We start from the raw sequence: 27,679 nt of genomic DNA, 5'->3' as shown, positions 1-27,679 counted from the left end.
TAGCCCCAACAAAATGAGGCCCAGCCTGGTTAGTGTTCAGACTCCTGAGGCCCCTCCTCCATGAGGACCTTGCCTCCTCAGGGCCTCAACTTCCTGAGGGCACCCTGTGAGCTCTGCTCCAAGTCCTGACTCTGCCTGGCCAAGTTCCTTTCCTGTCCCTGGGTTTGTCTTGCACTTTCTTCTAAGTATTTCTCCTAGAAGGCAGATGAATCTCCTGGGTGAGTGATTTTCCTTGTTTAAAGACCTGGTAGGAAAACTGAGACAGAGCCAGAGAGGAGGAAGCCTGGGCTTGGGACACCATTGGGTATGGAAGCCCTGTGGGGTTTGAGCAGAGGGTATTTCATGGCGCCAGAGCCAGACTTTGGTTTAGGGGTGGGGTGTGGATCAGAGGCTTTGTGAGTTTGGGAAGGGCAGGTAGGTTTGCTGGGATCAGGGGGATTTGGAAGCCTACACATTCTCCTCCAGACTAGACAGGTTCTCAGCTCTGCTAAGGAAAATCTGAGTTAGGGGAGGCTATTCCTCGGCACTTCTCCTCCAGGGTCCTCCCACATGTTGACCCCACTCTCCTTCCGGTCCTTTCCTTTCTCACCTGGTGCACAGCTTGCTTTCCTCATCTATGTCTCTCCCACAGGGCCCAGCACACAGTGTGCTTAGACATTCTCTTTGAATGAGTAGTTTCTTCCCCCTAACTCTGCTGCCTCCATGTTTTGCCTCCTTTTCTCATCGGAGATCCTGGAAGTCTCTTTATCACATATTCTTAGGCAGGACATTGGTGTGGACTTTGCAGATGAGCAGGTCCAGTTTGGTAAGGTGGTTCCCCATCACCAGGGTAGGTTTGAGGGGCATCTTCCTCCAGGCTCAAGGAGCTAAATATTTTTATAGCTGCTGAAGGTATCTCCCTGCCTTTCTTATCTAATTTAAAAAAGTTGTAGTGGGGATGGATTATAGTCCAGGTCAGGCTTAGAGGAAAGATTACCAAAGTCCCCTGGGGTGTGACCACCTAGTGATCATTAAAACACTGACTCACCAAGAAGCACTTTGCTGTTATCACAAAATATATCAGCAACTCTTTAATTTTGAAGGCCTTTGGAACCTATACTGTTCTCTACTCTTCCTACCTCTCCACCACCATGTATGCTGTGGGCCATAGGCTAACACTACAAGCCCAGAGAACACTTACCCATGCACTCCTTTTATCTTCATTGTATATGGAAAATGTTGATTTATAGGTTGTCTTTCTCTTGCCCTCTAGCAGTTCTTAGGCCATGTCTCTCCATTATCACTTCAGGGGCGTTATGTGCTCAGTGAGATCAAGCCCCACATCAGGTTCCCTGCTCAGTTGAGAGTCTGTTCTGCCTCTGCCTCTGCCTTACCTCTTTGCTTGTGTTCTCTCTCTCTCTCTCTCTCTCTCTCTCTCTAATGAATATAATTGAAAACAAAGCAAAACAATTCTCTCTCCAGTGAAGATGGTGGTAATGTAGAGCATCCTTCTAGGGCTATTTTAAGAACCAAGCCTAGTCTGGTGAGACAGGATGGAAAGAGAAATAGCCAAGTCCTTACAGAGGAGGACAGGAAGACGCATTTAAAGATATGAAGGAAGAAAACCAGACAGACCGTCAGCCTTTCTGACCGTCAGCATATTACTGAGGGTGTGTGTTGGGAGGATGTTCATGGAAGAAGACACCATAGGTCTGAACACCCACAACACTAGTCCAAATGTGGAAACACTATAGTGATGGATTAGACCACTGGATGGATCTCATGATTCTGGGCTTACAAGGAAAGGGAGAATTTAGGGGATAAAACAAAGGTGTTTAGTAAGGCATCTTGGAAAAAAGGACTGTGAATCAGTGCTCCCCTACACTATACTTGTAGTTTGGAAAGGTAGATGGATTTCCTTCTGCTTTCTCCTGAGGACTTTTATTAGGTGTTTTGTGTCAGCAGGATTCAGGATTGAGAAAATGGATTGGAGAATCATAGGGAGAAGTAGAGAAGAAAGCGAATTTCACTGTTGACATCAATGTCTCCTATCACTTTCTCATCCCTTAATTACTCACCCTTGCTGGCTTTCCCAGTTCTCTTTCTATTTCCTGTTTGGAAAATCTCATTCTAGTTCTTCCTGGTAGCCCATCTTGTTTCTGAAGACTTCTAGGAGCGGGAAGCCCAGGCTTTTATGATTTGTCAGGTTATCCTCTTGTTTTGGTGTGCTAGAAATATGAAGAATTTCCTCACTGGATTCTGACTGAATCTAAACCTGTAAATGAGTCAAATCGTGAATGAGGAATATTGCATTTCACTCCATCTTTTCTAAAATTATCCCAGAGGGACTAAGAAAAGCCACCTGTTCACAACCACCCCAGAATGATACTAGATAATACAGAGTCTCTACAGCCTCTACAGAAGCCCTGGTTATCTGATTGTTTACCCAATTAATGGTGCAATGCTACTAGCATACTGCTGCTGCTGGCAGGGACTCCGTGTATTTTGTAGGAGGAAGCAAAATGTTTTGTTCGCCACCTACATAGATTTTGGAATCTATTGGGTGGATGGATTTGGTCCACATATAGTTGGTTTGGAGCCTATTAGTCTGCATCAGGATAGGTTTTCACTGTTGGAATTCAGCCTCTGCCAGAGTGGGATGGGATTTGAGAGGTGTAGTGCTGGAGGTGGTAGGGTAGGTATGTGAGTAGGAGGAGGTGCCTGTATTTCCTCTTGGTCTAATGAGCAGACAGTTTGGGAGCTGCCATGCCTTCAATTTCAAGTCTTGGTTGCACCTAGTAATATCTACTTGGACAATTTGGCATTCTAGGCTCATGGTGAGAAGATGAAGCAGGTTGTATCTAGAAGTTTTTATTTTAGAAAGGGACACAAAGGCTTCTTCTAAGTTGCATATAACCAGAATGTAGTACGAAGTAAGATCATAGGTGGGAGGGTGCCTGGTAAGTGATACGTTTGGTGAGGTGGTTTTCACAGGACTCCTGGGAGATAAGTTAGGATATTATTTTCTTCAGCATGAGCGAATTTGGTTACTTCAGCATTCTTTCCAACCTTTGAAGGAAGTTATCTGACCTTTCCTTTTCTTTTTCTAGGAGAGAAGTTACACATTTTTTATTACTACAATGGTTTCCCTCTTTCTTTCCTGCATAGGCCAGTACTGAGAAGAATTATTAGCATCATTATCATTAACATTATATTTTAGTACCTGGATTTATATTAAAAGCTGTAGCAAATATTTAAGCGGATTTGTCCATTTGGGCAAACTGGATTTACTGGCTCAATGTGTGGTGGAATTTGTTTTGTGGTTTTGGTGGGGGGCATAGAAGGAAGGCCTAAGGGAGCTCTACCTATTGGATCATGGCCCAAGTGAAGATGTAGCTTGAAGTGATGTTTTCCTTGGCAACAGTTATGCACAATATCAAGATGGTTATAGTTATACACAATATCAATTCCCACCTCTTCTACACAGTCTTCTCAGGCTGACCCACAGTGCACAGAAGATTTTCACTAGCCTTGCCAACACTGGAAAATGTGGTCCTTAGTACCCTTCCCTTTCATCTACTAGTAAGTCAAGTGGGATCTCACATACCTTTGCCTTGACTGTTCATTTCTTACTTAGGAATGTCCTTTCTGGTTCATAGTGGATCTATCTTTTACGTATTTCAGCAGGTGGGGAGGTGTTCATGAAATGCCCTAAGTTGTAAGTTCCCAGAGAGTGGAATTCTGTATATGCCACCATTGTCTTGCACTGTGTGTAACTGAGTGTGTGAGGATTTGGGGATATTGGTGGTGGTATTGATAAATTAGAGGGAAGGAAGATATTTCTTTTGCTTGAATTCTTTTGTACAAAGAATCACTGTGGTTCCCGAATTTTCTACTTTGGAATTTGCCTTTGTATTCATTATACTTAGTGGAAATCTGATCTTTAATAGATTGAATCCAGTCTTTCTCATGTAGAAATTTACGTAGTCTTTACTTGAGAGACCATCCAATGTCTCTGTTTAGCCCCAATGCAAAATACATTGAATGCACCTGTGTAGTTATTTACAGATTATAGGAAAAAAAGGTAACAAATCCAGGAATATCTTTTCTCTGGGTGCTTACACTATAAGGATACTTCCTTATTCTCCTGAAACAGGTGAAAATCCTATTCTACACCCCCTTCAATCCTTTGACTGTTGTACACTCCTCTCTTCTGCAGGCTAGCCCTACATGTACTTATTGAAGTTGGAGAATCATGTCATGTTGCCTAATGCTAAAGTGTTAGGTGACTTGTTTTATAAACAAAGTAAAAAGTGGAAATAGCAAAACTCTGTCCTGTCTGTTCAGTTATCACGCATCAAGGAGATGACACTGGAGCAAATCATAAATGTCACAGGTAATGCACTTTGTGTCAACTGACTTGGGTTACTTCCCTTGTATTTTCACTTCGTGGTGGTGAAAGAGACTTAGACCTCAGTTCTTTGTCAGATTTCTGTCTTGGCCAAAATGGGCTTTAGAGTCTAGGGTCCTTCCTTGGCTGTAGCCAGTTAACTCTTTGTACCTCAGGCTCCATCAGGGAAAGGAAAGGCAAGCTGAGAATGTCATCACACAGAAGCTCTGCTCCTGTACTCCAACTCACCACCTACTACTCCTACCCTCTTCCCTAACTAGGAATTCTCCCAGTGCAGAGTTCCAGGCCCACTGGACATTAATGAGGGGAGATCAGGGAGCAAGTGGAGCTTCATGGAGAGACTGGATATCTATCTGGAGGTGTGCCCAAGCTATTTCTGGAGGTAGAGACATGTTGAACAGGGTTGGGAAGAATGTGTTCTAGGCAGTGTGAGGGCTGATGTTAACACCAGCAAGACATGCATGTGTGGGGAAAAATTTGTTCTGTTCAAGCAGGAGACACAGAAAAGTTTGTTAGTAGGAAAGTGGTAAAAACGGTGCAAAGAAAGACTTAAAATACCATCTTAGAAGTTTGGATCAGATAGAGAGGGGGAAACTCTGTGTGTGTGTGTGTGTGTGTGTGTGTGTGTGTGTGTGTGTGTCTTTTTAAGACTTGAAGAAAGTGTCTTTTTCCAGAAAGACAGTAGGGAGTACTCCCACTTCAGTTTTCTGGGGCAATGTAGTAGTCAGGAAGAATGTGATTTAGGGCCTTGTCTTGTGAATCTGAGTGAGAGGTGAGAGTATCTTGTATTTAGAGTTACAAATTTTATGGACCAAGAGGGTGGACCACGGAGTATGGCAGGAGGCTGGCCCTGGATATGCAATATTGGCAAACCATAGGAACCTAGTAGGTAGAGGTTGTATGGACAAGGCGCTAAGGGTCCATGTGACTTCATGTCAGCTGAATTGAATTGAGGGTGAGGTTGGTGATCTCCAAATATCTGAAACCAATGGTTTCAGTTGGAATTCCTTAGATGTATTCAAAACTTTTATGTTATTATCCCGAATAAAGTCCTTAGAGGCTGCCTTGTCAATACCCTTGTTTCTGGTCATATTTAGGGTTTTCTTTGTTTTGAAGCTAAAATTTAAAGGCGATCCTTTGTCTTCTTTATTGATCTTCCTAAGGTAATAGCATGTTCACAATGCCCATTATTCCTTATGTCAAGTCTGTATTTGTTAATAACTTAAAAAATACAGTGAGGTGATCCACAAAGAGACAAAGAATTCTGTAATGATGCTTGATGTCCATAGGTCCTAGTGATTATCTCTGAGTGATCAATAAATATTCTCAATGCTCTAGGTGCTATGGGCTTAGAGCTGGTGACAGACATGGGTCACAATGGGGAACACTACTGCTCATTTTTAGTCAAGGAGGGTGTCTTATATTGACTGATGACTCACTCACCTGCATCTCTGAAACCTATAATACATTACATGTTAATCAATTGTATTTAAATTAAAAACATAAAATAAAAATATTAAACAAATTAACAAAATGTAATATTTCAGTCTGCAACTATTAATCATTCCATTAAGTGGAATGCCATAGAGAAGATAGTGGCAATTAATCCTTATAACAAGAGTATGCTGTTCGACATGCATTTAAAAATGGAATTCACATTTTCTTTGGAATAGCAAAGGATTATTTCCAATTTTGCTTCATAACATACATTTTGAGTATATGACCACTCCGTTGAATCTGTCTTCAGCAGGTTTTTTTTTTATTAAAAAGTATCATGGCACATTTATGCTGACAAAAATGTGTGAAAATGAATGAATGAATGAATGAATGAATGATATGGAAACATTTTGGCCCCAAATTTGGTTTGGTTTTAGCAGGACATGTTTAGATAGAGCTCTCAGACTTAACATCACAGTACTTCCAACTCTATGTATATGGGAGGAGAGGGAGACATTGGCAGAGTGTGACCTGGTCTCAAAGATAAGAATAATACTTAGGTCATAGGGTTGTTATGGGGGTTAAATGAAATAACGTTGCATATTACTTGCAGCTCAAATTCTTGTTCTCTTTCATGGCTCTGTCCATGTGGCCATAAATATTGCACATATAAGTGGTTCCCCTATATGCCAGACACCATTTTTCTCTACCTCCAACCTTTGCACATATTCCCCAATGCCTCTAGAGTTCAAGCCTAGGGCCCTGGTTTATTAGTTTGTGTCAGTCCCACAAAATAACAATAAAAGAGGATAGAGTTTTTATAAGCATGGTAAGATGAGCCAAGGTTGTAGTTTTTTTTCCAGCAATTTTTGCTTGCTGACAAATATGGTTGTAAGTCAAAGACATGGGAGTTCTATCTTCCTACTCACTCCTCTGATCTAATGTTCCTGATTTGGGGCTAGATCATTCTGGATAAAAATTGGTTCCATCCAAAAGTCACGGCAAGCTTGTTTATAAAGGACATCTAGGGAAGGAGAACCCATAACCTTTGCTACTGGGACATTGTTGTTTTCTTCCTACCCTTTTCGTTTCACAATTATCAAACCTACAGAAAGCTGCAAGAATAGTAGCATTAACATTCCTTTATCTTTCAATGACATTGAGCAGTTGTTGATATATTGGCACATTTTATTGTTCTCTCCACTGTGTGTGTGTGTGTGTGTGTGTGTGTGTGTGAATATGGTCCATATTCAAAGATTAGTAATTATTCAATTTTATAGTAAAATATTTCTCCCTGATTGAGGTGCAGTCCAGGGCTCTGCATTGCATCTCATTGTCATGTTTCTTTATTTTCCTTTCATCTGCAACAGTTCCTCGTCCTGCTGTTCCTGCCATTCCTGCCATTCCTGACACTGACAGTTTTTGAACAACACAAGTCAGTTGTTTTATAGAAAGTCAAGTTTTTGTGGAATGCACTGTTTGTAGACTGATCATTTTTATTTCAAATTTTTTGTTTAAATTCTAGTTAGCTAACACATAGGCTAAAATCGGTTTCAGGTATAGAGTTTAGTGATTCATCATGTACATACAACACACATTGCTCATCACAACAAGTACCCTTCTTAAAGCCCATCATCCGTTTAGCTCATCTCCTACCACCTCCCTCCAGGACTCTCAGTTTGTTCTTGATCATTACGAGTCTCTTATGGTTTGCCTCACTGTTTGTTTTCATCTTATTTTATTTTTCTTTCCCTTCCCCTATGTTCATCTGTTTTGTTAAATCTCACATATAAATGCAATCATATGATATTTGTCTTTCTGTGACTGACTTATTTCACTTAGCATAATACTCTCTAGTTCCATCCACAAGGTTGTAGATGGCAAGATTTCATTCATTTTGATGTCTGAGTAATATTCCCTTGTATATAGATACCACATCTTCTTTATCTACTCATCAATCGATGGACATCTGGGCTCTTTCCATAATTTGGCTATTGTTGATAATACTGCTATAAACATCAGTGTGCATGTGCCTCTTCAAATCAGTATTTTTGTATCCTTTGGTAAATACCTAGTTGTACAGTTGCTGGATGAAGTGTAGTTCTGTTTTTAACTTTTTTGAGGAATCTCCATGCTCTTCTTCAGAGTGATCTCATTAGTTTGCATTCCCACCAATAGTGTAGGAGGGTTCTTCTTTGTCTACATACTCACCAACACCTGTTGTTTTTTTTGTGTGTGTTGTTATATTTAGCTATTCTGACAGGTATAAGGTTATATCTCATGGTGGTTTTGACTTGTATTTCCCTGATGATGAGTGATGTTGACCATCTTTTTATCTGTCTGTTAGCCATTTAGATGTCTTCTTTGGACAAATGTCTGTTCATGTCTTCTGACCATTTCTTGACTGGATTGTTATTTTTGTGGTGTTGCATTTGATATGTTCCTTATAGATGTTGAATACAAACCTGTTATCAGATATGTCATTTAGAAATGTCTTCTCCCATTCTGTAGGTTGTCTTTTATGTTGGTTGATTGTTTTTTACCATGCAGAAACTTTTTATATTGATGAAATCCCTATAGTTAATTTTTGCTTTACTCCCCTTGCCTCTAGAGATGTGTCTGTAAGAGGCTGGTATGCCTGAGGTCAAAGAGGTTACTGTCTGTGTTCTTCTCTAGGATTTTGATGGATTCCTGTTTCACATTTAGATCTTTCACTCATTTTGACTTCATTTTTGTGTATGGAGTAAGAAAGTGATCCAGTTTCATTCTTCTGGATGTTGCTGTCCAGTATTCCCAACACCACTTGTTGAAGATGCTGACTTATTTCCATTGGATATTGTTTCTTGCTTTGTCAAAGTTTATTTGACCATATAGTTGTGGGTCCTCTTCTGGGCTTTCTATTCTGTCCTACTGATCTATGTGTCTGTTCTGTGTCAGTATCATGTGTCTTGATGACTATAGCATTGTAATGTAGCTTGAAGTGCATACTTGTGATGTCTACAGCTTTTCTTTCTTTTTCAGGACTGCTTTGGCTATCTGGGGTCTTTTGTGGTTCCATAAAGATTTTAAGGTTGTTTGTTCTAGCTCTGTGAAAAATGTTGGTGATATTTTGATAAGGGTTGCATTAAGTGTGTAGATTGCTTTGGATGGTATAGACATTTTAACAATGTTTGTTCTTTGAATCCATGAGCATGGAATGTTCCTCCATTTCTTTGTGTCATCTCAATTTATTTTGTAAGTGTTCTATAGGTTTCAGGGTACAGATGTTCAAAAATCGTAAGATACATAGGAATAAGTTGAGACTGATCATTTTTTATCATTAGATTCAGGTTCACATTTGGGTAGGAATACTATATAAGAACATTGTTAAAAACAATTAGTGCCATGTAGACAGGAAACACCTCTTTTTTCTCTCTGTTGTGTACATAGGGTCAAACCCTAGGACTGGCATTTAGAAGGTACTTAATATTTATTGAATGAATGAGTGAATGATGAGTGATGTAAGACTTTCACCTACTTAGGTCTATTATTTTTCTACTTGAGGACCAGAGAAAAAGCGGCCTTCTCCTATGTTCTAGTCCCATTTTTAGAATACATGTTTGAAAGTTAAATGTAATCCAGGACCTCTATAAAGAGTGCACAGATAAGGGAAATGAGATGGGGACTATGATGTGAGTCCACTATGATGTGGAGTCTGTTCACCTTGAGGTGGAGGGTGATCATACTATGTTGGGAGTGGAGGATGAATTAGGTGGTCCTCAGCTGGAAAGAAGCACAGCACAGAGAACCTAGGAGTACATAGCCTGTTTCCTTGCTGAGAGAAATTAGTTATTTAGGTTTCCAGAGTTTACTATCCTTCCCTCCTCTACCCCCATTTGAATCCTAAGAACGCCATTGACAGTGGTTGGGCAGCCATTCACTCCAGATTATTTTGTTGTTGAGAAGCTAATTCCTTGGACTTCTTATTTGGATGTAGAAGCTTTCAACCTATCAACCTGGTGAAGTGAGGTTATAAGAGGTATTCTTTGCCTTTCAAAAATGTATGTTTAGGCTTCCCTTGGGGGTCTTTTCTCTCTCTCCAGCTCTGAGAATCTCAGACATTTCTGATAGTCCTTTCTGATGCATCTGGGGCAGGGGACTGGGTTCATCAATTTAATTCTGTAAGGCTTCTGAGTGCCTGATTCACATGGTTCCTGCTCCCTGTGTGAGAGTCTACTTACCCCTGTCCTTGCAGTCTTTAATTTCACCAGGTTCCAGAAAAAATGCCCTGTATCTCCCTGTCAGCTCTATTACCCCAAATAGTGGTGGGAATAACCTAAAATAGTGACGGATATCACAATGCCTTTTGTTTGATAAAGTGATAGTGTCCTATGTAGATACAATCCATAAAGTGAATAGCTTCAGGGAAAGAAATCTGTCATGTCATTGTCCCATGGGAGGCTATATGACATCTTTTCTTTGGCATCTAGAGAGGGAGGCAGATGGAAGCATGCAGCTTGTTCAGTCCTCACTGTGTTTTCAGAAGCTCCAGGCAGCTATTGAGAGCTCTGCAAAACCTGTCTCCATGCCTTGTTTTCAAACTCTGGAGGAGGCCATTCCTTAGACCCCAATACTTAGTTCAAAGATCATGAAAATCGTTATACAACATGTGAAGCTCTGTTTTTCTAGGATTTCTATCATATCCAGTGTAACAGCCAAAGCTTCACAGTAACTCTCAGACCCTATGTGAAGCATCTGGCTTCCTGCTTTCTCTCTGATCTCATCCCTTACCTGTTCTCCCTCACTCATTCTGTCCTGGCCTTATAGGCCTCCTTGTTATTCCTCAAAATTAGCCAAGTGCCACTTCATACCCAGTAGGATGGCTGCTATTAAAAACAAAGAGGATAACAAGTGTTGGTGAGGATGTGGAGAAATTAAATGCTCAAGGGAATGTAAAATGGGGCAACCGCTTGGAAAAACAGTATAGTGATTTCTCAAAAAATTGCATATACAATTACCATGTGATCCAGCAATTGCACTTCTGGATATATATCCCAAGGAATTGGAAGCAGGGACTCAAAATATATTTGTATACCTATATTTATCATAACAGCATTACCTATGACAGCCAATTCGTAAAACAAGCAGCATGTGCATCATGGATAATTAGATAACCAAGATGTGGGATATACACACAATAGAATATTATTCGGCCTTAAAGTGGAAGGACATTATGACACATGCTGCATCATGGAGGAACCTTGAAGACGTTATGCCATGTGAAATAAGCTGGTCACAGATGATAATATTATATTATTCCACTTACGTGAGGTACCTAGAGGAGTCAAATTCCTAGGGACAGGAAGTATAATGGTAGCTGCCAAGGACTGCAGGGAGGGAAGAATGGGGAGCTGCTGTTAAATGGGTAGAGAGTTACAGCTCAGGAAGATGAACAAGTTCTGGCAAAGGACGGTGGTGATGGCCCCACAAGAGTGTGAATGTGAGGCCATCTTGGATCACCTATTTTAAAATCACAACACCCACTCTAAACACCTCCTAACCTTTTCTGGCTTTCCTTTTCTCTGCAGCAATGATTGCAAATCTGACACAATATATATTCTTATTAGTAATGTGATTATTTATTTGCTCCCTATTGCAGAATGTTAGCAACTTCAGGGGAAGGGTGTTTATCTTTTACTTTACTTTATCCATGGTACAAAATAAATAGGGGCAGTTTACTTGTTGAATGAATAAATGAAGGACCATGATTGAACACAGTTTTCTACAAACAGAAAGAGAAAATGGGAAAATTACATTTTCATTTGAGTTTGTATACTATTTTTTTTTTTTACCCTTGGATATGAGGTTCAGCCTATTTTCATTCTGTTTGCATTTTTATACGTATTCTGAACTGTATCCACTATGGAAGTGTTGGTGAGACATGCACCATAGTTATTACTCTTTCAAACTCTTGCCCTTAACTCAAAGTCTCTATTCTTGTATTCCTAACTGCCCCCTACCAGAATTGCAGGGATGCTTGAGTTAAGACTTCAGAAACTCTGGGGAAGCCTAGCTTTCCAAAAGACTGTTTGAGAGCCACGGTTTTGATTGGATCTGTAAGCTTCATTGTCTCAAAATTTAAAGGTAGGGGATCCCTGGATGGCTCAGTGGTTTGGTGCCTGCCTTTGGCCCAGGTTGTGATCCTGGAGTCCCAGAATCAGGTCCCACATCGGGCGCCCTGCATGGGGCCTGCTTTTCCCTCTGCCTGTGTCTCTGCCTCTCTCTCTCTGTGTCTCTCATGAATAAATAAATAAAATCTTTAAAAAGATTTAAAGGTGGACGAGAGTTATTTATGCACTTTGGGATCAAGAAGGAGCTATACTTGGATATAGAGGATTGATATAATCTCTGGTGATGTTGCATTTTCAGTCCATGTCTCTGACACTTTGAGAACTTGAAAATCATCGTTTAACAGCATCATTAGCCTTTGTTTCAAATCTTTCTCAAACTTCCTGCAAAGTAGCTAGTATGCAACCTACCTTTGAAGCTATTCAGGAGGATCCAGAAGGCCAACTTCCTGACTGATATGAGTATTAACTTCCTACCATGGAAACCAGTGGGAGTTCGTGCTTTGGAAAAATGTTTGGAAAGGAAAGGTCCAGAGTGAGGTCAGTGCCCTTCTCAGAGGCAGAAGAGTGAACACAATGACCTTAGGGACAAAGGAGATTGGGGGTGGGGTGGGGTTGCTGGCTGGGAAAGCAAGACAGCCGGCAATTTAGGGAGTGGATTGTTGGGACTTGACAAGAGTTCTTCCAGGCAACATGGTATGGAACTTCTGGAGTTTGGAATAAGCTTAAAGACTGAAAGAGAGATACACATGGAGGAGGAAGGAGGGAAGGGGGGCCATTATGGAAATCATAGAAGCTGGCTTCATGTTCCCTGGCCCCTCTCTGCATTTCTTAAACACCCCCCCTTTATCAAGCACTTCTCTTGGGAGAGATTGTTTCCTAATGAAACTGAGATTCACAGACCCAAGGCCCTCATCAGGAAATGTCCTTGGGACACTTTGAAATAGGTGATGGTATATGTTATAGTTTCCTGTTTATACCACTGTTTGGGATTTTTCTCTTTATCCAACAAAACAAAATGAAACAACCCTTCTTCTAGGAATCTCAAGATATAGTAGTTAATCAATCCATCTATGTATTCATTTTCTCTGTCCTAAATGCCTCTTTTGGTTACTTAGTATAATTCTGAGCAGATCCTTGTCCTGGTTGTAAGGCTTGGAGATGGGAGTGTGGAATCCAGAATGAGGATGTATATAGATCCTGGCACAATGCTCTGGAAGTATAAAGGAATCTAAGGAACACACTCATGATGCCAACTGACAGGGAAAATTGCTTTCAGGTGATCATCAGAATAGGCTGTAAGTGCTGGTGGGAAGGGGAAGAAGGCTGGAGATGGGGATAGCCAGGACGGCTTAGGAAAGGCTTCATACATGCAGGTCAGAGAAAGCTTGTAGAAAATTACTAGAGAGTCTGCAGGGTCAAGACAGGACAGAAAGGAGTGAGGAGGACCTCCCTGGCAGGGTAGGTACTTACCCAGGCCACAGGTTCATCCCAGAAAGGGTAATTCAGGATGTGATGAGCTGAGTTAGGAAGGAGCTGATGGGCCTGAGGGTAGGGGGAGAATTAGGGAGGAGCTCTGACAGCTGGGTCAGAGTTTGGACTGAGTATAAACCATTGGAATAATTGTAGATTATTGCATGAGAATGGGCATTTCTGAACCTGGCATTTGAGGACCATGTGTCTCTGTGTTGTTTGAAGCTGGACTTGTGGTAGGCTCTCTCAGAATTCCCCATAATGGATCTGCTTTCTCTTCTATATGTTTACTTGTTCATTTGTTTGTTTTGCCTGCTCCTGTTGGAGTCATAAAACATGGTTATTTAATTCCTAGAAGTTTTGTTCTTTGAGTTGCTTCTCTTGTGTCTTCATACTTTCTGTAGACCCCTCTCTCTCCTCTTCAGTAAAAGTGGGAAGAGCACAAGGACCACCTTGCACAACACAGTTGAGAGAAACAAATTATTAAAGTATTGCCCTCTTCAACCCTGCCATTCAGATGGTTCTCCTCTGGATCTCACTCAGGGTCCATGGATGGACTTCAGAATAGTGTAACACATTTTTTTTTTGAGGTGACCAACCTCAGGGGTCTCTGTGATTTAACAACGTGAAGAACCACTTTTGTGTCTTTGTTGGGAGGTATTTGGCTGGGGACTGTTCCCTAGAGAAAGAAACATGATACAAACATCCTTAGTGCTAAGTATAGGCGCCTCCAAGGATACTTGAAGGAGCTGAAGGAGAAAGAGGAATTGGGAAAAGGGAAATGGGTTCAGAGGGAATAGTATGAAGGGTGCCTCATGTTCCCTGCTCCCCCTCTCTTTGGCAGGTTCCTTCTTTGTATTCTCCGTATCCTGATGATTACAGAATTCTGGTTCCCCTTCCTGTTACATCTTCCCACCATTTATCAGGGTCTGTACCAGGTCCTCTCCTGGATTCCTGTGTTGAACCTGCCTTGCACAGAGTGGAGTCAGTCCCTTCTTCCATTATGGTATGTTAGGACCATCACTTCCTGTCAGGCTAGTTTCAATGCATTTTATTTTCCCCTTTCATCCTTATCTCTATTCTCATTTCCCCTCCTGGAGGCAATTGCTTTAGTGTATTTAACAAATGCTCTTCCAGTCCACATTCTATATATGTTTTAGATACATTCACCCATTCAACAACTACAGTGCACAAGTGTGTGTGCATATTTATTTATTTATTTATTTATTTATTTATAATAGTCACACACACACACACACACAGAGGCAGAGACACAGGCAGAGGGAGAAGCAGGCTCCATGCACCAGGAACCCAATGTGGGACTCGATCCAGGGTCTCCCGGATCACGCCCTGGGCCAAAGGCAGGCGCCAAACCGCTGCGCCACCCAGGGATCCCGGGTGTGTGCATTCTTAATTCCATTAAGGTTGTGCTTCTAGATGGTCCCCCAGTGACAATCCTACCAGCAGTGTGTGATGGTTTATATCTTCTTATTGAATTCTCATGTTGATCCAGTGAGGGAAGTCAAGTCAATGGATGAGGAGCCTAAGGCTTAGAGAGATTAATCAAATTACCCAAGTTCATATAGTCACGATCCAGGATTTCTGTTATATGTTCATTGTTCTTACCTTCATAGTACCCAGTACTCCTTGTTCCAGATTATTATTAATTATTATTATTGTATTGAATCTTGCATTTCTCCACGCCTGGCCTAATGTAGTAAACCTAGGACCCCCCGTGTGTTATCACCAGTATGTATGAGGGTGTCTAGAGCCCTTAACATTTGAAGGTGAATCATATGGAATAAAACTGTTTTCACTGTCTTTGAGGGCTAGCTGACAAGCTTGAATTTTAGTGGATGGTTTTGAGTCTGCACATTTATACAGACTGATAGATTTTCAAAATTTGATTACTTTTGACTGGGTTTCAATATTAAATACTAGGTAATCATATTAAGTCCTGATTGTTTTCTAGGCACTGAGGTAAGTACTTACAGGCATCATTTCACTTACTCCTCACCACTGTCTTGTGAGTATTCACTTTTACTTCCATTTGACTGCTGTGGAAGCTAAAGCTCTAAGAAGTGAACTAATCTGACCAGAGTCACCCAGGCATGAGATTGAGGTGAGATTTCAACCTGAACAGTCTACCTGCAGAACCTTACTCATAGCTATTCAACTATGCTGCCTCCTGTGAAGGAATTTTTCAGAATCCATTTCTCTTGAACTTGAGGATGATTTCTTGTGAATTGGGGTGGTTTAGAGAAGCCATGGGAAGTAAGGGCTAGTGGACAAGAATCTCCAGAGGGAGAAGATTGAAGTTTGAAAATGCCCCCAGGTGTCTTCATTATGCCTGCCTCTGTTCCCTGAAGTGAGAATCTCTGCTTTAGGACATCCTACCTGGATTATAGTGCCTGAGCATATGCCTTCCAAAAAGTAGGGATTTTCAAACTGGGCATGGGTATCAGTTGTCTATAATCCAAAGCAGCCCTATATTTTTAAACAAGTGTCCTCAAAGGCAAACAATTGTTTACCACTTAGGTGTGGTTTATACCTGCCAGGAATGATATGCATTCAAAGTTTCATCACAGTTGTTTTCCCCTTCTCACTATCCATTTTGCTCACCTTCCACAAGGAAGGTAATACCATGTTTATCTTTACCTGATCTATATTTATCAAGGTTGCTTGACTACAAAATAGGTATATTAATATCCAGTATATAGGAATTCTGGATAATGGCTTCTTGCAGGTTCTCTTCTCAGTGTGGTCATTTGTTCAAGAAATATTTATTGAACACCTAACCCACAGTTTGATGGAGGAGACTGGCAGCTGACCTGGAATTTGGATATATTAGGATCAATGGCACCGAGTCGAAGCCTGGTGCTGTGAGAGCACATAAGAAGGGCAGCATAGGGTCAGTGGAGGCTTCCTGGGGAAGTAACTGCTGACCTGGGAACTGAAAGAGAAGTGAGAGTTAGCTAAGTGAAGGGGCCAAGAGGGCATTAGAGGGCAGGGAACAGGGCAAGTGTTGAATTTCTCAGCTGGAACTGGAACTGGGCAGGGAATGAGGCTGGAGGAGTAAGGACAGGTCAGATGATGAAGAAAGGAAAGACTAGGAAGAAAGGGCGGTAGGAACCATGGAGGGGATGTGAAGCCTGGTTGTGGGTTAGGGATACTTTAAATAGTGTAGAAAGAATCCGTAAGTTAAGAACTGAGCCTCCTTATCTGTCTCACGTGCTTGTTGTTTAGTGATAAGAGCTTTAAGATTGATACACCAATATTTGTATTTTAAACTCTGATGATATATAAAAAGTGGGTCTGTAATTTCATCATGGCCCTCTAGTCCATGAATTAATGTGTCATAACCTATGCTCAAGCACAGCACACACTTTTCACAGCATGTGAAAAATCCCATGATACATACAAACTCTGTTATGTCTTAATTAGTATGTGAAGCTACATGACTTATGAGATCAAATGGGATTATATCACGTGGTGTGTAAAAAAGGAGGATTTTGGGGTGCTGGGGTGGCTCAGTCAGTTGAGAGCCCGAGTCTTGATACTGGTTCTGGTATTGATCTCAAAGTTGTGAATTTGGGTCATGTGTTGGGCTCCATGCTGGGCATTGAGCCCTCTGAAAAATACATTTTTTTTTTAAAGCAGAATGTTGGTTGGTATGTGGTACTTTTTCTCGGGGGGAAAGCAGGATTGATTTTTTTATGATGTCTTTTGGTGTCAGTTCCTGTGATACTTGGCCTGCACCATGTTACACATGACTTCTGAGTTTCATTTGGTTGGTTGAACACCAATGTTCAGTATACACTTATTGTTTCCCTAGGCATTATGGAAGGATAACAGATACCAGAAGAAATATGAAGCAGCAACTGTGAAGCTTGAGCAAACCAACCTTTGCAGCCCTAACCCAACCTGGCTTAATTCAGCCTCACTGAACCAGATCTAACACTCTTGGCTCCCAGATGTTGCTACAACTCTCTGATCTTTAGGATCTTCTTCAATTTCAGCTAGAATGCTGCGTCAAGCACTTCGCAAGTTTGGTCAAAAGCTGGTACACAGACGTCCACTGGAACAAGATGTATATGAGTTTAAATATGGTAGAAGCCTGAGCACTCTGGATTTAGTGGCCCTGGGTGTGGGCCGCACAGTGGGGGTTGGTGTGTATCTCCTGCTTGCTGAGGTGGCTAGTAGTCAAGCAGGACCAGCCACTGTGATATGCTTCTTGGTGGCTGGCCTAACTTCGTTATTGGCTGGGCTGTGCTATGCAGAGTTTAGCGCCCGGGTTCCGCATTCTGGTTCCGCATATCTCTACTGTTTTGTCACTGTAGGTGAACTCTGGGCATTCATCACCGGTTGGAACCTCATCCTTTCCTTTTTTATTGATGCAATCGTTATGATCCAGGCCTGGACCTTAATTTTTGACTACCTGATTGTAAATCAGATCTCTGAGAGCATCTCAGAGTACATTCCCCGGGTTTTAGCAGATAATCTAGTCTACTTTACTATGGTCCTTTGGTTTTTTCTCTTAGAAATTCAAGATCTGGGTTTTCGTGGGTTCTTCAGGGTTTTCAAACTATTCACATTGGTGAAACTTTTGGTTCTCAGTTTTGTCATCATCTCTGGCTTCGTTAAGGGGGACCTGCACAACTGGAGGCTCACAGAAGAGGACTATATAAAGGGTGGACTCAATGACACCTCTAGCTTGGGCCTTCTGGGCTCTGGAGGATTCATGCCTTTTGGCTTCCAGGGGATTCTTCAAGGAGCAGCTACCTGTTTCTATGCTTTTATAGGTTTCGCCGTTATTGTTACCAGAGTCAAAGAGTCGCACAAGCCTGAGCGTTCCATCCCCATGGGCATTGTTATTTCACTGCTCACCTGCATCTTGGTGTATTTAGGTGTCTCTGCGGCAATTACACTTATGGTGCCTTACTACCAGCTCCGACCTGGGAGCCTCTTGCCTGAGGCATTTCTCCATATTGGCTGGGGCCTGGCCTACTATGTTGTAGCTGTTGCAATTTTCTGTAGTATTTTTGCCAGCATGTATTGTAGCTTAACGCACCCCATACTTTTTGTGATATCCATGATGGCAAAGGATGGCCTCCTGTTCCCTGTGCTTGCCAGGGTCATCACTGGCACATACGCTCAGTTAGTGTTCAGGATATTCATTTATGTTATTGGAGTAATCATATTATTCTTCTTTGGATTCGCTGATCTCTTGGACCTCAGGTCAATTGCGACCCTGCTATCTTATTCCCTGGTAGCTTTTTGTGTTCTCATCATCAGGTATCAGCCTGAGAGTAGGAATAAAGAAAACGAAGCAGAGGAGCAAGAGGAGAATGAGCTAAATGAAGCAGAGGTGCAGGAGGAGAGCCTACCTGCAGCAGAGAAGCTAACTCTACAGGGACTATTTTTTCCAGGCAGCCCCACCCCCACTCCACTCTCTGGCCGAGTTGTCTATGTTTGCTCCTCACTGCTTGTTCTGCTGCTGATTGTTCTTTGCCTGGTGCTCGCCCAGTGGCCAGGTTGGCTTTCTGGAGACCCAGGGTGGATCACAGTGGTTGTGCTGCTCCTGGTGCTCATCACTGGGTTCACTGGAATCATCTGGAGACAGCCACAGAACTCCACTCCCCTTCACTTCAAGGTACCTGGTCTGCCTCTCCTCCCACTCCTGAGCATTTTTCTGAATGTTTGCCTTATGATGCAGATGACCGCTGGCACCTGGGCCCGATTTGGTGCCTGGATGCTGACTGGGTTTGTTATCTACTTCGCCTATGGGATCCAGCACAGCCTTAAGAGGCCAAACCATAGACCTTGAACTCAGCAGTGCCAGTACATTTTTGGTTTGACATCATCACACCTGAATGCAGTCTGGTTCCCTGCACAGTAATGGGGAGTACTCTTGAGCACATGGGAATCTAGGGCTCCTATGAGATATTGGTGTGAAAATACTAATAGAGCTCCATATTTACGGCAGAGTGAAAGATGAGACTTTGCTCTTTCTCCTTTTTTTTCTTTCTACTTTTTAATTGTGTCTATACTGTTTACTGACATTTACATAATTAGTATTAGAAGAAGCTGGAAGGCATTTTCCTCTTCTTTGGTTAAATATCCACTAGTGAAGGATGTAGCTAGCTGTCTCAGTCAGTATAGCATGATTCTTGTCTGAGTCTGGTGAGTATGATCCCCACAGTGGCTGTCGCGATTAAGAAAATATCCAGTAGCAGAATTACCGGATCACATGGTAGTTCTTTTTAAAATTTTTTGAGGAAATTCCATCCTTTTTCCCATAATGCCTACACCATTAACATTCCTATTAACAGTTCATGAGGGTTCATTTTTCTCTGTATCTTCGCCAACACTTGCTTTTCTTCTATTTTTGATTTTAGGTAAAGTGATATCTTAGATTGCAGTTTTAATTTGTATTTCCTTGATGATTAGTGATACAAAGCATCTTTTCATGTGTCCATTGACCATCTGTATGTCTGGAAAATATTTAGGTCCTCTGCCTTTTTTTATTTGGATTATTTATTTTGTTGGTATTGCACTGTATATGTTCTTTATGTATTTTGAGTGTTAACCCCTTATTAATATATCACTTGTGAGTATCTTCTCCCAATCAGTAGGTTGCCTCTTTTTGTTGTTGATGGTTTCTTTTTCTGTTGGAAAGAATTTTAGTTACATGATTTTGAAAAGATATATGCACCCTACGTTTATTGCAGCATTATTTACAATAAGCAGGATATAGAAGCAACCCTTGTATCCCCTGATAGCTGAATCGATAAAGAAGTTGTGAGATATACATATATTATATATATATAGTAAGGAAGAATAGAATCTTGCCATTATAACAACATGGATGGATCAGGTGGGTATAATGCTAAAGGAAATATGTCAGTCTGAGAAAAACAAATGCCATATGTATGTTTTCAGTGTTATATAGAATTTAAGAAATTAAAAAAAATTAAAAAGAAAAAAGAGAGAATCAAAAAAACCCTATCCCAGACTCCTAAATAGAGGGCCAAACTGATAGTTGCCAGAGGGAAGATGGGTAGGGGAATGAGTGATTTAAATAAAGGGGACTAAGAGAACACTTATCTTGATGAGCACTGAGAAATACATGGAATTGTTGAATTCTTGTATTGTACACGTGAGAGTAATATAAGAACACTGTATGCTCATTATATTCAGTAAAAATAAAAGAAACTAGAAAAAGACCAAAAAAAGATGGCATATGGTCCCTGCACGTAAGAAGCTGGTATTCTAATACAAGGTGTAAAGCAAAGCTGTAACACAAAGTAGAAAGTGTTGTCATAAGTAATATACAAATAATGTATTTTGGGAATTCAGAGTAGAAGATGATCATTTGTGGCTGGCACAGTGGTGAGGGTTAATTGGTGAAACTAGAGAAGACTTTGTACAGGAATGGACTTTTAGTTGGCTGTCGTCAGGGATAGGATTTACCACATATGGGCAGCAGGGAGAAGCTGTAGGCAGTGGGAATACCAGGAGGAAAAGCACAGGAAAACAAAACTGTTCAGAGCACTGAGCAGGCTGTGTAGCCTGAGCCCTGGCTGTGTGAGGGGACAACAGAGCCATGCACAGGTGGATTGCAGCCAGAGCTTTCCTCTGAGCACAAAGCACTTTGGCCTTGAACCCATTACCCATGCTGAGAACCCCTTTGTTGGTACTTAGGGACATCTGCATTCTTGGACTTTGAAGTTTTTCTACTGCAACAGTAGAAACCTGCTTTGGTCCACCTACTCAGAAAGCACACAGCTGAGAGCCATGTGTCCTGGGTCACGGTCTTGTTTCTACCACTAACTACCAATGTGAACTTGAAAAGTGCTCAGTCCCTCTGCTTGTTTATCTGTAACAGGAGAGATCAGGACTGATAGTTCCTCAAGTCTGTCTACTTAAAGAATTCTAGGATTTCCTCTGGTCCTTCTGTTATTCTCTTAACTAGGTCCCTTTACTGAACATAATCTGTACCCTCTTCCTGCCCACTTTTCACCACAACCCATTGTTGGAGCTGTAGAAGTCCAATAAATAACATGCCATTCCCCCCACCCCTACCCCATGTTTGGAATCTATTGATAATCATGACACAGAGACAGATGATTGAATCATCAGCTGTAGATGTGCAGCCTATTGCCTTGCTAATCCTGTATCACTACATTAGACAGACTTACTCCTCATCACGAAAACTGCTGAGTATCCCTCACTTGCCATCACAGAAGAGTCTGCTTTAATTAGTTTTTTTTCCTGTATGAGCAGGTTGGATTTCATGTGTCCAGTGGTCAGGTTTGTTCTGGACAAAATAAGAGAGCTAACAAAAAGTTGAAAGAAGCTAAACTGAGTATGCTCCATGTTACATCTTCATTAATCAAGGTCACAGAGAGCCAGGTGGAGAGAGGCCAGTTGCAGTACTCTGCTTAGTGGTGCTCAGACTTCATGGGGTGCCATGAAACCTGGAGGACTTGTGAAAAGAGATTGCTAGACCACTGTCCCCAGCGTTTGAAATTCAGGAGGTGGGGTGGAACTCAGAACTTATATTTCTAACAAGTTCCCATGTGATGCTGCTGCGGCTGGTCTAGAGACCACACTTTGAAAACCAAAGATCCAGCTGAAGCCCCTTCACGTGTATAGATGAAGGGAAGGAAACAAAGGTGTCCTTTGAACACTCACCTTCATTCAATGTAACATTTAGATTAAAATGCCATTATTATTTCACAGAGGGAAATCTAAATGAATAATTTCACAATTACATGTATATCAAATGTGTACTTTAAGTATCTTACAGTTATGTCCATTGTACCTGAAGAAATCCGAAATAAAAAATAGCATAACAGTTATCTGTGTATCTTTCTTTTCTTTTTTTTTTTCCTGATTATAGTCATAGGTAAGGAGTATAACCTGTTCACTTCCTAGGGCATCCAGCTGGTGGCCAAGCATACAATGAGCATTTAATAAATTCACGTTAAATTGAATTGAGGCTTACACATTTCCTTGGTACCAAAAATTCTCCTTTCCTTCAGACTAACACTGTGCTACTTCTCTAAGGCTATTTTCTGGGGGACTTCCTTGACAAACAGCATTTCTCTCCATCCAGAACCGTATCCTTACTCAGCAGCTAGATCTGTCCCCAGGCACTTGTAGTTTTGCCTTTGTGTGGCTATGCCTGAGTTCTGGTGACTGTCCCGTCTGTTTCATTACAGTGGAATCATGCTCAGGGCCAGGGATGCTTCTTTGAGAGACTGGTGCAAAAACCTTGTTAGAGCATCTATGATTCTTTAGGGAAAGAGAATTGATACCCCACATATGGTGAAAAATGGACAAAATAGATATTAATAATTGGATAGGAATGGAGGCATCATTACTCTGGAAGGGAAGGTATGAGTAGAAACTGAGAGAGAGGTATTGGTCAAGAGACACTTCCTGGAGGTGGGTGCTTATGGAGTAATTTGGGAAATAGAAGAGGGGCAGGCGAGTTGGAAAGGAAAAGGGACAGTAATTCTAGGCTACATAGATCCTAAGAGTTGAAAGATGAGACTCTTGTGAAGGGTGTGTTTTCTCACATTTGAAGGGAATTTATGCTTCAGGTTTTATTGTGCATTGTGCCATGGAGTGTGGTTTCTGACCCAGGAAGGATGAGATATGATTCTCACAGCCATCTGGAGGATAGACAGTGGTTATGGATAAAGAGACTCTTACTGGAAGAGAGTTGTAGCACCTGCTACAGTCATCTAGATCCTGCTCTTCGTAGTGTGGTTCATGGACCAGAAGCATGGGGGTCACCTGGGAGCTTGTTAGAGCTCCTGTTATCGCAGGCACCAACCCAGACCTCCTGAATCAGAATCTGCATTATTAACAGGCTCCCAAGTGATTTCTATGCTTTTTCAGCTTTGGGAAGCACTGGCCTGAGATGATGCATGACAGGTGTCTGGGCTCAGATGAGCACTATGGTAAGTCTGACAATTTTGGAATTGGGAGTGATAGAGAAGGGCGCTAGGCTGTGGAAGTTGAATTCTGGGAAGAGGGATAAGTGTGGGGTCTGTGTCCTCTGTCCCCAGGATTCCCACTCCAGTCACTATGCCAGGGTGTGGACCCTGCCCACTGTGGGGAAAAAAGCCTGTGGTGCCTCACTGGGGTCTATCTGGTCCTCAGGGGCTCCCCGGGTCAAGCATTGGGTGGTGGGGATGGCCCAATTCCTTTTCCCATCCTTCATATGATGGACAGAAAGGGACTGAGGAGGTCATATTAATCATGGCCCCGTCTCAGGGCTGTACTGTCACTTCATCAAATGAGTTATAACTTGAGAGGCTCTGGAGGTTGGAGTATGAAATAGGAATTCTTAACTGTCTGTTATGGAAATTAGGATACTTACATCCTCCAAATGCTTTCAGGAGAGACCAGATTTCTACATAAGGGGTTATACACTGGTAGGAACCAAATTAATGCTTCATAAGGGATCATTTGATGATTTTTAATGAGCGAACAACAAAGATTATAAACCCTATAATCCAGAGACCTGGCGAGATAGGCAATGGAACAATGTTACCAGGTGGGCATTTAAGTATTTTCTTAGGCTTTTGAGGATTTGTGTACCTCATCCCCAATCAGAATGGGTGATAAATAGAGGTGAGTGTTAAATAAAATAGATTGAGATTGAGCAGAAAGAAGAATTTTCTGAGAGTAGAGGGTGACCAGGGGAGATGGGAGGGCACAGGATCTCTAGCCCTGTGCATGACTGTCTCACTTGGGTGTGGAATGCCTCCGATGGGCTCCTGCTCAGAAACAGGGTAATGTACAAAATGAACTCTCAAAATCCTTGTTATCCAAGCATTATCCAGTCAACTTCTTAAATGAGAGGCTGTGGTGGATGTGTGGTGTGTGTAATGTGGTGAGGCATGGGGATGATGAGTGACAGAAGAAAAACACCAATCGTATTAGAGCACTGACATCTGCTATCAACTCTCCTAATCCTATGGGACATTAGGGCTTGAATAGAGTTTTAAGTTTACAAGTTCTTTCTCTCCATGCATTTATTTTGTGTCAAGGAGATATTAAAATCTCCTAAGGGGAAGGAATATCCCTTTATGTATTACTTCTATCTCCACAGTCCCAAAATGATGATGATGATGATGATTAAATACCTACATTTGCTAAGTATTCCAAACACTTTCCATCATCACCTATTTAATATAAAGTTGAATGAGGTGACTATTGTTATGCTCATTTTGCAAAAGTTGAATGGAAGGCTCAGAGACGTTATCTGTGCAAAGTGAGTAGTGAAGCTCGGATTTGTACCAAGGTTTAGCAAAATCTTGTGCCTGTAACCCCTGAGCTATACTTTGCAGGGAGTAGTGGCTCAGTGAGGGATAGATGATCATTGAAACTTGATGGCACAGAGGTAATTAAAAGATGCTGGATAACTCCAAATAGTGAATAACAAGGAAACAATTCTTGTGTGTTTCATGGTGTGTTAATCAGAGGCACACTTAGTGACACAAGCAGCTGATACTCACTCTCTCCTTTACCCTCACTGCCCCCCCGCCCGCATGCAGGAGCTTGAAATGGGGGAGAGGCTGGGTGCATATATTCATAAAGCACCTCACTGAGAGTCATCTGTGTGTGCCTAATATATAGACATATGTGTTTAAATTTGAGTGGAAATATCCACCAAAGGTGGGGCACATTTGTGTCGGTATGTCTATAAACACGAGCATATGTTTTAGACTTTTTGGGTATGGGATGTGTGTGTATGTGCACAAATCCTGAAGTAGTTCAATCAGCACTAAGGTACCAGCCCCTTTCCAGCCCTGTCCATGGTTAGTGTGCTTCCATCAAATCCTGATATTTATTTGGCATTCTCTCTCAAGAAAACTTTAATGAGTTTCCTTTCAGGAAGTTCATGGCCAAGATGCTGGGTTGCTGTGGAGCCCCCATACATCTGCTACAATCAAAAGGGGTTTGCAGAGAAAGAGAAACAGCAGCTGCAAGGCAATGCTCTCCTCTTTTTTACTTTGTAGCCTTAAAAGTACACCACCCATGTAACCAAGGGCCTCTCCTGGAAACCCCTCACAGAAGGTACTAAGAGAAGCCATTTTATTTGCATCTTTGCTTCCAAGTGGGATTCTCTATTTGAGCCATCCCAGGAAGAGGAGAATTTAAAATTATATCAATTAAAGATTCTGCAGTGGAGATTGTGAGAAACTGGTCATTTGTAAAACTGAATTCATAAAGAAGTAATGGGCTCTGAAAGAAGCAAGGTTGTAAGAGGATTCAATGTTTCTGTTTCCTTCTTTACAAAGCTTGGAGCAAAGCTCCTGAAAGCAGGAGACAAGTGGTCCCCTAAGTGGTTTGAAGGCAGACACAGCACAGGACCCCCCTCCTCCACCTTCCAAAGCCAGTGCTGGGGCCTGCTTTATGAAGGATTGTTTTAAAGATTTTATTTATTTGTTCATGAGACACACACACACACACACACACACACACACAGAGAGAGAGAGAGAGAGAGAGAGAGATGCCATGGAGATGCCATGGAGATGGCAGAAGTTTCTCCCTTTCCCCAGGCATGCAAATTATCTAACTTAGTTTGTGCCTTTCTGTGTTTTGTGCTCTTCTCAGTAACAAGATTAGGAAATCCTTTCATTGTTAATAAAGAACTACTGGGGGGAGAAAGGAGATGCGAGGCATATAGATGGAGGCACAGAGGGTGCCCTGTCCCATGTGAACTGAACAATAAGATCGGGTGTAAGAGAAGTGAAGATAGATGGATCTTGAGCTGGGACCCAGGTCCTGGTTCCTGTCTTCTCTATTCAAAGCCTGGAGTTTCTACAGTTTTACCTTGAATTTCACTGGTCCTTGCATCTCACTCTCTCATGATGAATAGAAGTTCAATATTATCCAATGATGCCCAAAGTCAAGAAATCCTTCCATTAGCTAAGTCTTTCCTTGGAATTCCATCCTCCCAATCTCTGACTACTGAAATTCTTCACAACCAGTGGTTCAGTTTAAATATTACCTTCTGGTTACATGTTCCAGGATTACCTACCCTGAAGCAATTTATTTCCTCTGCCCTCCTCTAGTCCTTTGTGTCAGTCTCACCATAGCTGGCTCTCTGCACACTGTGTTCAGTTGTACTTACCCTGCGTCTTCCTCTTGTTCTTTACACATCTGTCAGCTTCTGCGGTGGGGAGACTCTGCCTCAGACATATTTATATCCTCTCTACAGGGCTTGACACAGAGCTAAAGACTTGCTAAGAAGCTTTTGCATAGTGTAAAATAGAGGAAAAGAGGCCATGCTGAGAGATGTAGAAGTAGGGGCATTAGGAATATTGATTATAGATATTATTGTTAACACAGGTTCTCACGTGATACTTTCAGGAATAGGTCATATATTAGGAAATGTTTCTCTCACCAGTAAATTTATTCCCATTCATTCTTTCTCTGATTAAAATACAGAGCTTTTCCTAGTGGGAATTAGACAATAAGCAAGAAAACCAATGTTTAAAATTCCAGAGTGTGATGAACCCCTGAAGGAAATAAATGGGTTCTTAACCCAGACGAACACAAGGAATGTTCTTTAGATAGAGGTTAGGAGCACCTTACTGGTCACTGTCATGTATCGCACTAATGTGATTATGAATTAATTCAATTTCTAACCTGCAAATGTATCAATAACATTGATAATGAGAATAAAAGCCTTCGGACCAGGTTGTGTGTGTCGACCCAGTCTTAGGATTGGTTCCTACTTTGGTCCAAATTCCCGAACTCAACACTGCCTTGGGAAGAGGGGAATCAGGGCCCTTGCCTCAGGGCCCTTGCCTGACCCCTCCTCTCCAGCTGAGGATTCAGCAAGCAAAACAGGGGTTAAGAGCTTTGATCTTGCTCCAGACTCGGAACAGATCAAGGCAGAGTCCTCTAAAGTAATGCCCCAGGATATGAGGCGCTGGGGAAGAGATGGAGACAGAAGTTCACAGAGAGGCTAGTTGCTGTCAGAGGCTCCCTCTCACCTTCCACATCAGTCTTAGTGGGTTGTGGGTTCCTTGGGGCAGCTGGTCAGGGCTTTTGGACTTTTGGGAGAGCTAAGACATCTCCTAAGTGACTTTAGAGTCTCCCACCTCTCATCCCCATCATCCATGGATCCCCACTCCAAGGCTGAAGACAACCCAGGCTGTGGGGAGCAGGCTGTCTGCCAGGATCCCAGCAGCCTCAGCCACCTCTGTCATTACCAGGGTTTTCCTTTAACTACTTGCCT

At 41.9% G+C, this 27,679-nt stretch overlaps 1 protein-coding gene across 2 annotated transcripts; it reads left to right on the top strand.

The window, feature by feature from the left end:
- The first annotated feature begins 86 nt into the window (after positions 1–86).
- Positions 87–22,228, top strand: LOC119866315 (cationic amino acid transporter 3-like). Of its 2 annotated transcripts, XM_038577005.1 has the most exons (3): positions 87–218; positions 7,198–7,262; positions 17,243–22,228. In XM_038577005.1, exon 3 carries the CDS (start codon positions 17,432–17,434, stop codon positions 19,232–19,234), a length of 1,803 nt encoding a protein of 600 aa, XP_038432933.1. In that variant the 5' UTR covers positions 87–218; positions 7,198–7,262; positions 17,243–17,431; the 3' UTR covers positions 19,235–22,228. The 2 variants fall into 2 exon arrangements, with proteins under 2 accessions (XP_038432933.1, XP_038432934.1); XM_038577006.1 differs by lacking the exon at positions 7,198–7,262 and having other exon boundaries at positions 89–218.
- The last annotated feature ends 5,451 nt before the right edge of the window (positions 22,229–27,679 follow it).

The sequence above is a fragment of the Canis lupus genome, chromosome 27 (genome assembly GCF_011100685.1).
Source record: "Canis lupus familiaris isolate Mischka breed German Shepherd chromosome 27, alternate assembly UU_Cfam_GSD_1.0, whole genome shotgun sequence".
NCBI lineage: Eukaryota > Metazoa > Chordata > Mammalia > Carnivora > Canidae > Canis > Canis lupus.
Note: the sequence above shows the minus strand (reverse complement) of the source record. Positions and strands in the feature narration are given on the sequence as shown.